Below are 10,135 nucleotides of genomic sequence, written 5' to 3'. Positions count from 1 at the left end.
CTACAAAAGAATCAAACACAACAACTTCAGCAGTATTCACATAAAATGAAAGTCAAACTAATACTAACCGGCAATTTCCCAAAATCCCCAGATTCTTTTTTATCATCGCCAACCGCCTCATTAATATTTTCTTCGAACCATGCCTCAAGTCTCGGTCTGACACCCCACCTCATTGGGACGCGACTGAGGTGATCTAGATAAAAAATCTACAAAAATGCAGATGATTTAGTTCAACTAACCATTACAAACAATAAGATTGCAAAATTTAATAATATTACTCAAAGAGCATTTGGTGTACGGTGGCAAATACCCAATTTTAATCTCCAGAAAAAAAATGATACGACCCCCAGAACCTGCAACATATCCATCACGAGCAAATTTCTTTTGGAAACTCCTGGTTGATACAACCATCCAGTTAAATACATAAGTGCACCAGTCATACTCATTAGCTTCATCGTAAACCAATAACAACGGTACAAGCTTCACCCCAAGATAGCTTGTATTTGTCGTAGCACACAATAAGTAGCCCAGAGCTGCTATGAGAAAGACTGTCTTGAAATCAGGCTTCTCGTCATCCGACAGCGGCACCACATTACCTTCCTCATCCTTTCGAATCAGTGCCCCTAAAGCACTACTAATGAAATGCTATCATTTTTCCCAAACTTTTCTAAAATTCTACTATGCTCTGCCCGCTTATCCTCATGAATTGTACACGGCAATGCCTTCGACCCTATGGGAATCCCAAGTACGTACTCGACCTGAAGAGGACTCAAAGGAAGCACATAGTCATCTCCAAAAGTTATCAAACCATCACCCATCACCCTTGTCAACATCCAGTACACAAACTTCCGGGGTACAAAAGTTAGGGGTATACTTAACAACCCTCCAAAACCCATTTCTGTGACCAGCTTCTTCCTAGAGTCATCAAACTTCTTCACTGCAGTTGCAAAAGCCTTCACACCATGCAAATTTTGGGCCTACAACATTACATTCAAACACGACAGACTTCAATCAAATGACACCGGCCCAAGCCTCACAAAATAAGACCACTAACCGATTAAAATCCTTCTAGGTTACTCAATTTCTTCAATTCTAACTAATTCCTTTCTAGGTTACCTCAATTTTTTACATTTCCAACTAAGTTGCAACAAATTACAGCAACTGTCCTTCCATATAAACCAGCTAAAGAGACACTAATTATACAATCCCATTAAAATTACTTGTGAATATTCTATAAGGGATTTTAATCTTGCACATCCAATTAAGGACCCACAATATACCATACTTAACTTACAACTCAAGTACAATTTACAATTAATCTTTAGTAATTTAGTTTATTTTCCCAACTACCTACAAAGGCCCAACCACAGAAATCCCAACAAACATTTCCATGTCATGGATTTCAAATAATGTTCAGAGAGTAACTTCTGCGTACTTCTTGATTGGGTTTTAACGACAACCCCTTTCTCCTTCGCCACTTCTCCCTTCGTCTTCTCAACCTACACATGACATTACACATTTCATTTCGACATCCAAGTATTACACAACAAATAAGCTTTTATCATTTGCATCAAACATGACATACCTTTAGCTTGCCCCTCTTTCCTGTCCTTTTCTCAATATGACCTCGCTTGCGCTTCCCTTTCTCAATCTTTTCCCGCAATAACTTGATCAGGAGATCCTGGTAGCTCACTTTGTCCTGTTCAAATTCTTCCTTACTACCTTCACCGTCGTCCTCCACATCCTCATCTACCTCATACACCATCTGCAGAATCAGCATCATCATAACCAGATTCTTCATAACCACCATCATCAGAACCAGCTTCATCAGAGTCCTTTAAATACTCTTCCTCAATCACTGGATCAGATTTCAGTTTCTTCTTCCCTTTACTAGCTACTTTATTTTTTGGCGCCTCCTCATTCACGGATTTCGACCGCGCCTACACAAACACAGATATTTACCAGCAAAAAAAACTACAACACACAACAATCACTAAGCAAACACACAATCTTTTAATTTCAAAAAACAATAACTCACCAATCCTGATCCCTTGCTCTTCCTCGGCATTATTTCCTCCTGCCAAGTTCAAATGAGCGCTTGATAAATAGGATTTCCCAACTAAATAAAACCATTTCAACAAACCCTTAACTATTCACATATAATTTCTCCACTATATTCACATATACATACCACAACAATCATAATTCAATACGTCTACCACCCCATAAAACTCAAAATTAATCACTTATTTACATGGATTCAAATTAACTTAAGTACTTTAATTCAACACTCCTACCACCACCACACCCAAAACAATTTCGCTTGTTTATTACAATTAAAAAACAAAGGGTCGCAAATTTCAGCGGCTAGCAAAGCATTACATAATCTAACAACAAATTTATTCCAATTACGAGTTTCAAAACCTCAAATTAATTCCAAATATAAACATGAACAACAAAGGAAACCCTAATTTTCTAATTTCACTGGATAACCGTAAATCACATAAAGAAAAACATCATGACAACAAATTCATTCCAATTAAGGGTTTTAGAACCACGCCCACTAAAAATTTTCCCAATTAAACAAATGAACAACACAAGAAACCCTAAATCGCTAAATTCACCGGAAAACCCTAGATTACATAAACTAAAACTTCATAACGACAAACAAAAGTCACAAATACAACATTTACACATAAATTCATAATTCAAGAAGTGTTTTGCGCCCATACCTTCAATCAAACGACGAACCTAGTAGCAGCTACCTACAACTTACGCACCAACTACACCGCAGTAAACTTCTGCTCTTGCTCCGGCGATAACCACCGTCCTAGCGTCTTCGTTGGAACAGAGTACAAGACCTTTAGGGGGGAGAGAGAGTCGAGAGAAAACAAGAAACGGAGGAGAGAGAATAAGCTTTAAAGGTAATGCAATTGGTTTTCGAAAAATAACGGGATACCAAAACACAGTCACCCTTCCACTCCACTTTTTCATTTTAATGCCTGGTAAATGACGCTCATGCCCTCCTATACACTTGATATGCCCATAGCTGCTATGCGCTGATATGTACTCCTCAGGGTTGGTGCCCTAATAAGGAGTGCACTGATTGGTAGCACAATCAGGTTGAGACACGTGTCTTTTGGGGGTGACGTTATGGCGCTTTTCTCGGGAATTGAACCTCTTGATGTATGGAGGCCCTTTCTCATTCAGATTCTCTTATGCTTTGCCATGTGTCGTCATCCTATTGGGACACGTGTCGCCCTTTCAGTGGGCCACGTGTCACTATTGGATTTGTCCACGTGATGGGGTATTGTTTATTCTAAACATATGCCCCTCATAGGGGGTGGCTCATACCATATGTGCCGCCTCCTCTGATTTTTATTCTTCCGGAGACGTCCAGGTACTAGGCTTATTGAGCAATTTTTGTTGAGAGGGGCAAATTGTGCCGTCCGCCTGGATATGGGAAGTATCCCTTTGGGCTAGTTGCCTTTGGTTGTCCACCTGTTTTTAGTTTGGACTTAAGTCTTGAAATTAGACGGACAAATGGTGATGCCTGATATCAGGCGAAACACCAGTCCTCATCATTTTTCAGATCAACGGTTTAACTTCGTTAACCTGGCCGTTTGTTTTAACATGTCGTTTTAATAACCGTACACCTTCTCCGTCTTTATTGACGGAACGGTTTAATAACCGTTTGAGCTTCTTGGTTAAATTTCTCAAAAAGGACACGTTTGGTCTTCTAGGCGGGAAAGGTAAGTTTACCAATTTGCCCCCATAAATTTTCCTATAAATAGGACTTGTTTGACTTCATAAAATCACTTTGGAACCTTGCGTTTTCTAGAGAGAAGTCAGAGCTCTTTAGAGAGAGAAAGTGTTTTCCTTCCCAATCTTCGAGAGCTCCGCCACGTAGTTGAGTTTTCAGTTCGTGCACTTGAGTTTGCCGGTCAAATTGTGGGGTTGTGACTTGACTATTCAAGATCTTCGAAGTTTCCCAAGTTTTCTACTTGTAGAGAGGTAACCGTCTGCTTCTTCTTTGATTTTCCTTTTTCATATACTTGTTTTTATTTTTAAACACAAATTGGCAAATCACTCGGATTCATCCGTCTCTCCTCATGAGGTCGGCCGTTCTCCTAAGACTAAGGAGTCTAGAGTGGATGGGGTCGACTGCGTACCAACTCACCCCCACCTATTCTTCTCTGTCCCTGCAGTCGAACATGACGCGTATGATAGTGACATACGACCGAAATGCGATCAGGATTCCAAACGACACTCCTGCTGATTCTTTAGTACCTATGAACCCAAACGACACGGATGTGGATGACACAAACGTGGACTTTAGCGGGAGTGCCTGTTTGGTGGTGGAAGTAACTGCCACCTCGTCCAAGAAAAACACAAAACAAAACCCCCTTTCTCGGTCTTCAACTAGAGAGACCAGGGATAGAGAAACTAGGGCGTCCGACCAAAATCTGGAACAACGCCCTTCACGATACACCAGCTCGGTCTTGATGCCGTCCGAGCTGCTTTTTTCTGAGAGGCCTCATTCTTCAATTCAGGGGACTCTAGGTCTGGCCGAAGAGGGTAGTCTGGTAAAAATCCTTAACGACAATCAACCTAAAACACCAGCTTGGCCAGGCCGCCCGGGCTGCGTATTTATGAAAGGCCTTCAACAAATGTTCAGGCAGACGTTACTAACGTGTCCAACCTGCCTCCTCGTAGCAGTCCTCCTTCTAGAAATCAGGCGGACGCTTAGAAGAAGAGAAAGGATAATGGTAAGAGACCCTTGGTGCTAGAGGGCACTGTGGTTGTTGAGCCGGGTCAGGGTTCAAAGGGAGGAAGCTCAACCGAAGCTGCTCAATTGGACACAGTGTTGTCCTTTGAATTTGGTTCGGCCAGGAACCCTGAACCACATGCTGCCAAGTAAAAGGCAGAAAACCCGAATGCTAGACAAGCGGACAAGCAAGTTTATGCGGTCAGCTTCAATGAGCCTTATGCCTGCCCGGTCGGCAATGTAGCCCTCGCCTTCCTTCATGATAAATTTGAGAATTTCAAAGAATTTCTTAAACTTAGGAAGGGCTACCCCATTCATCCGCCGAGGCATTCTAACTCGGTGGCCTCCTACGAAAATGAGAGGCCTAGGAGTAGGAACTTCAGCATGTACCGCACTGCTTTGGAGGTGGGGCTCCGCCTTCCCCTTCATTCATTCGTTTAGGAGATGCTAGGCGAATATGACATTGCTTTATTTCAGCTGGTGCTGAACAGCTGGGCCAACATATTTGGCTACTTGGTGACATGCCTTAGGAATGGCTTCACCCCCACCTTCCCGGTCTTCTACGAGATGCAGTCGATGGTGCGGATAAATGCCTGTAGGCGTCATTTGAAGCGCGCCTACTTAAGCATGTTGTGAATATACTTGGCACTCATAGGAAGCGGGATTTGACATATACGATTAGGGACAAAACAAATTAAGGATCCGCCAACAAGTTTTTAAGGAACTTGTAAATCGTTCACGGATCAATTAAGGCAACCACGAAAAGGGACACTGATAGGCAACAACGATTGACTCGTGAAGGTTGCACCCCATTTATAATCCACGAGATTAGTAACTCCATATGGTTAAAAAACCACGAAAGGTGGATCGGAAATGATGGTACGAATTGAGTCATGGAGTTTGGCCTCTACTCGATTCTTATTGTGAAAAGTATTTCCTACAATCTCAAAGGCACACAAACAAAGATTCAATTTTCTCCAAACTAATATTAAGTTAAATTGGTTGAATGTTAATGCACACATATAATTCTAAATATCGTGACCACTTGATTAAACAATAAGATTAAAAAAGAACCTAAACCGGTCGTGTAAATTATCTTATTAAGCGTTATATTCAATTACATATTCCCTTTAAATATGTAATACGGTGATCAATAAATATAATAGAATGAACAATAATATAGGAAGCAATTTAACTATAATAATGTTAGTCAAGTCAAAGCATAATAATAAACCTAATCATGATACTAGCAATTGAATAATAATAAGAGTAATTAAGTGAATTAATTACTCACGTTCCACGCTTCTTTAAATTGCTACATCATGAACTAAACGTTAGTAACTTCAAAAAATAATAAATAAAATTGAAGCATGATTAAAGGAAAATAGAGTTGATTTGGTCCAAACCCTCAATCGGTTCTACCTTTCACGCCTTGGTTTAAGTATGGAACTTCGGGTGTTGATGGGCTCCTTGGAGTGCTTAATTAGGGAAGAAATGGGGTAATTAAGAGAATAAGTTTAAGGCTTAGAATGAGAGAGAGAGGAATTAGAATGTGTGTTGGTACCCAAAACTATAAAATCAGTCTCATATTTATAGAGAAAATGTGAGGGAAGAGGTACAAAACCCTAGAAACGAGGCACCACGCACGGAAAAATTTGCCGTGGTGCGGCAGAAACCGCTGTGGCGGGGTAATTTTCAATTTTTACTCGTTTTTAAAACCGTGATATCTTTTGATCCGTAAATCAGAATAAGGTGTATAATATATCGTTGGAAAGATCTTTAATTTTAATTTCCAACCCAATTAGAATCAGGTCAAAATATTTTGTATATTTTGATATATGGCCGTTTTAGTGAAAGGGTGTCGGTTTTGGGCCAAATTTTAGTGTTTTGTTCATATCTTCTTCATTTTAAATCGGAATTGGGCTTATGATATACCGTTGGAAAGCTTATTTCAAGGCCTATCCAAAAAATTAATGATTGGATCAAAATTATAGGGCCAAAAAATAAGTTTAGCTCGGTTTTTTGATGTGGACACGAAAAGAGGATAATAAGTTATGGTTTGGGGAAATGGGCTAAGAATTGGGTTGGTTTATTAAATGTATTAGATTGAATATGGATTTAAGCACTCCAAATATTAAATACTTAGCTCGACCAATAATGGCGGTGAAAGGTTGTTCATCATCGTGTTTGGTTTTGGGGAGACATTTTTAGGTGTCTACAGAAGCCCCCACTTTGACTGAGTTAGTAGAAATGTAAGTTTCAAAAACGATAGTCAAAGTAGATGATTGGGACTGAGAATGAGTTAAGACATTCTGCAATCTTAAGTCACTCTATATACGCCGATACCTGTAGAAAAATGTTAGTTCCACAGATAAAAGAGTAAGGGATAGAATGCGTATCCGACACAAGCGCATCGGTAACAAATATGTTTGGTAGGTTTCTACGCCTTAAGAAATCCACCGGATGATAGTCTTCCACACCTCGGGAATTCTATCGCGAATCACTGCGCCTCAAGTGATCCACTAGATAAAAGGTGACAAGCTTCCGCGCCTCGGGAAACATGTCGTAGACTTCTACGCTTCGATCAGCCTACTGAATGATGATCTTCCGCGCCCCGGGAAGACTGATATGAGATAGTATTCGCGCCTCAAGAATCCTATCGTGAGCTCCTAAGCCTCGAGTAACTCACAAGTGAAATTTCATACTCCGGAAATAACACTAAGTGTCCGCGCCTCAGGACACAATTACAGACCTCTATGCCTTGAGAAGTATGCAACAACTGACCATTTTTCGTGCCTCGGGAAAACATTCCTAATGATAAAAAATTACAAGTCTCTGCGCCTTGAGAAACTTGCAACGTGAATCGTCTGCGCCTCGGGATGATCACTAAGTGTTTGATAAATGATAATGGTTCGATTGTCCCCGAACATGGGTTGTAGATGATAATGGTTCGATTGTCCCCAAACGTGGGCTGTAGATGTTGATGGTTTGATTATTCAATTATTCCTTATCAGAGGTCGTAAATGATGAGACCTGTAAAATAGAATTTTCTAAGGGACTCACATAGACTGTGATTGACTTGACCAACTAACTTGACCAAGCTTGACTTGACATGACATGACATGACATGTGTATGAATTGTGATTGTGTGTGTATATGTATAATTTGAGTGTGTGCGCAGACACAAGCAACTGAAAATGCAAAAGCAAAAAATTTCCGTTATTTTTTGTCATGAGTGGAGGGTACCGACTTTCTTCCGAAAAGAAAGACATGAAAACGAAAGTTTTGAACTTTCCTCGACAAAAAATTCTAAATTTTTTTTTGAACTTCCCCAAAATAAAAAAGATTTACAAAATGGGAGGAAGTCTTGACCTTCCTTGTTCAGCAAAGCGAGGTGAATCGCATGGATTTTCTTCTTGTCAAATCGAATCACTCATCTTGAAAATAATGTATGTATGATGAATGTTCTTAGGCCTGGAGGCTGAGGAAAATTACATCATGTAACACGATCAATGAATGCACTCAGGTTAGGAAGCTAAGCACAGTATAATCGTAGTTTTTGTCGGTATATGTTGCTTCGGTCAAGGAGCTAAGCATCATGTACAATCTTGGATGGTGCTTACGTCTGGAAGCTAAGCACGTATACAATGGTGATTGCTGAGTATTGCTTAGGTCATGGAGCTAAGAAAGTGTACAATGATATATAACCATGATGATGTTTGCTGGATGTTGTTGTGAAGCATGCGCAGTACAAGATTTCATGATAAAGAGTACCTAAGGGGGAGAATGGAAATGTATATGTGAATAAAGTGTGTGAATGTGATACTAAGGTGAGGCTGCAAAGGCTATGGCGATGGAAATAGATGTGAGAAGAGTTAAAAAATGGTGACTCTTCAGGCTAGGTAGGCTAAGTAATGTGGGTTCAAGCCCCCCAAGTCTAGCTCTATATGGATAGAGATGAGCACTCGAAATTTTTTGACTCGATTATGCATGAATGTGAATATGGACGCACCTCAATGTGAGATTGCCTATGTATCCGTTAGGAATCAGGCCGAACGTAGCTCTAGCCGAACTTTGCACAAACGTATGTATACCTCAAAGAGGTCTTTCGAGGGCTGTAACGTGGTTAAGCTAGTGGTTTGAAGAAGAAAGGGTGAAAGGCTCAAGACCCGAGATAGCCCCCCCCCCCCCCCCTCAAGATGTGTAATTGTGTATTTGAAAAAATTTGAAATTTGCAAGTTTATTTTTCACATTTTTTTTGCTTTGAATTTTTTTTTTCTTTTTTTTCATTCTTTTGAATCAATGTGGGTAATCTCACATCATGCGGTCTATCACTCACTTAGAATTCATGTTTCTCAAGCACGGTACCAAGCACTCGATGAGAGATATCAAAGACATTGGAACACTTGCCCTTATACATTGTTTTATTTTTTTTTCTCTTTTGAACTTGCTTTTTAACGTTACACAAATCACACACCTTCCCATCCCAAGGTTAGGTGAATGTGGGTTGAATAAATGAGGCCAAACATTAGACGAGGCTCAAAGTGGTTAATGAAAGAATGGAATATGTGTTTGAATGGTATAAAAGGGAATAATGGGTTGCAAAGGGCGCCTCAAATCATTGGTGTACCTTGTGTTTGGTTCGACAATTGATTTTTATTTATTTTTTAACTAATGCATAAATGACATCATCGAGATGTAAAGGAAATATGGTCATTTTATTAATGGAAAAGGTGAATAAACATATAGAAATTCAGAATGGGAAACCTATGCTAGACAAAACTGGGGAAAAAGGAAATGAATAAAAGAAAGAAATCATGAGATCTTGCAGAAGGAATTGCCATGCGCCTTGTCTTCACTACTTCTTACTGCCTAGAGGGAAAGGAAGTTTGTTAGCATCAACCAAATCTTGACTGGTATCTTTCAGATTCCAGCATTGTTCAGTAGAGTGACCTCTTCCTTGGTCGAACTTGCAGTGAGCATTAGGGTTCCATTTGACACTCCTTTCTTCAGGTTTCGGCTCTGGAAATGGCCTAATAGGTGTGATCAAACCTTGACTGTAAAGGCGATCAAAAGCAACATAATAAGTCATTCCTAAAGGAGTGTAAGGTTTTTTTTTTTTGGGCAATGGAGCATCAAGAGCTAAGACTTCATTGAGATCAACCTGGCTTACATTGTTGATAGTATTTTCGAGCTTAGAAGACGAAGAAGAAGAAGAAAGGCCGTTCTTCTTGTTTTTCCAAGTGTTATTGCTGTTATTACTACCAGCAGTCTTTATTAGCTCGTCTTCAATATTGATGCTAATATTGTATACAGCTTCGAAAGTGTTTAATGGTAGGAATCAAATATGTTGCATGTACTCGTGGA

General features: G+C 39.9%; 1 protein-coding gene across 1 annotated transcript; it reads right to left on the bottom strand.

Annotated features, from left to right (window-relative positions):
* Positions 1-1,187: 1,187 nt before the first annotated feature.
* On the bottom strand, positions 1,188-2,216 carry LOC110707115. Its single transcript, XM_021885131.1, has 3 exons — positions 2,039-2,216; positions 1,586-1,940; positions 1,188-1,499 (listed from the first exon to the last, which is right to left on the bottom strand). The coding sequence occupies exons 2-3, from the start codon at positions 1,826-1,828 to the stop codon at positions 1,347-1,349; spliced, it is 396 nt and encodes a 131-aa protein (XP_021740823.1). The 5' UTR covers positions 1,829-1,940; positions 2,039-2,216; the 3' UTR covers positions 1,188-1,346.
* Positions 2,217-10,135: the final 7,919 nt, after the last annotated feature.

Source organism: Chenopodium quinoa, unplaced genomic scaffold (assembly GCF_001683475.1).
Source record: "Chenopodium quinoa cultivar QQ74 unplaced genomic scaffold, ASM168347v1, whole genome shotgun sequence".
In the NCBI taxonomy this organism is placed as follows: Eukaryota; Viridiplantae; Streptophyta; class Magnoliopsida; order Caryophyllales; family Amaranthaceae; genus Chenopodium; species Chenopodium quinoa.
The sequence above is the reverse complement of the archived record's forward strand: the minus strand, read 5'-3'. Positions and strand labels throughout refer to the sequence as shown.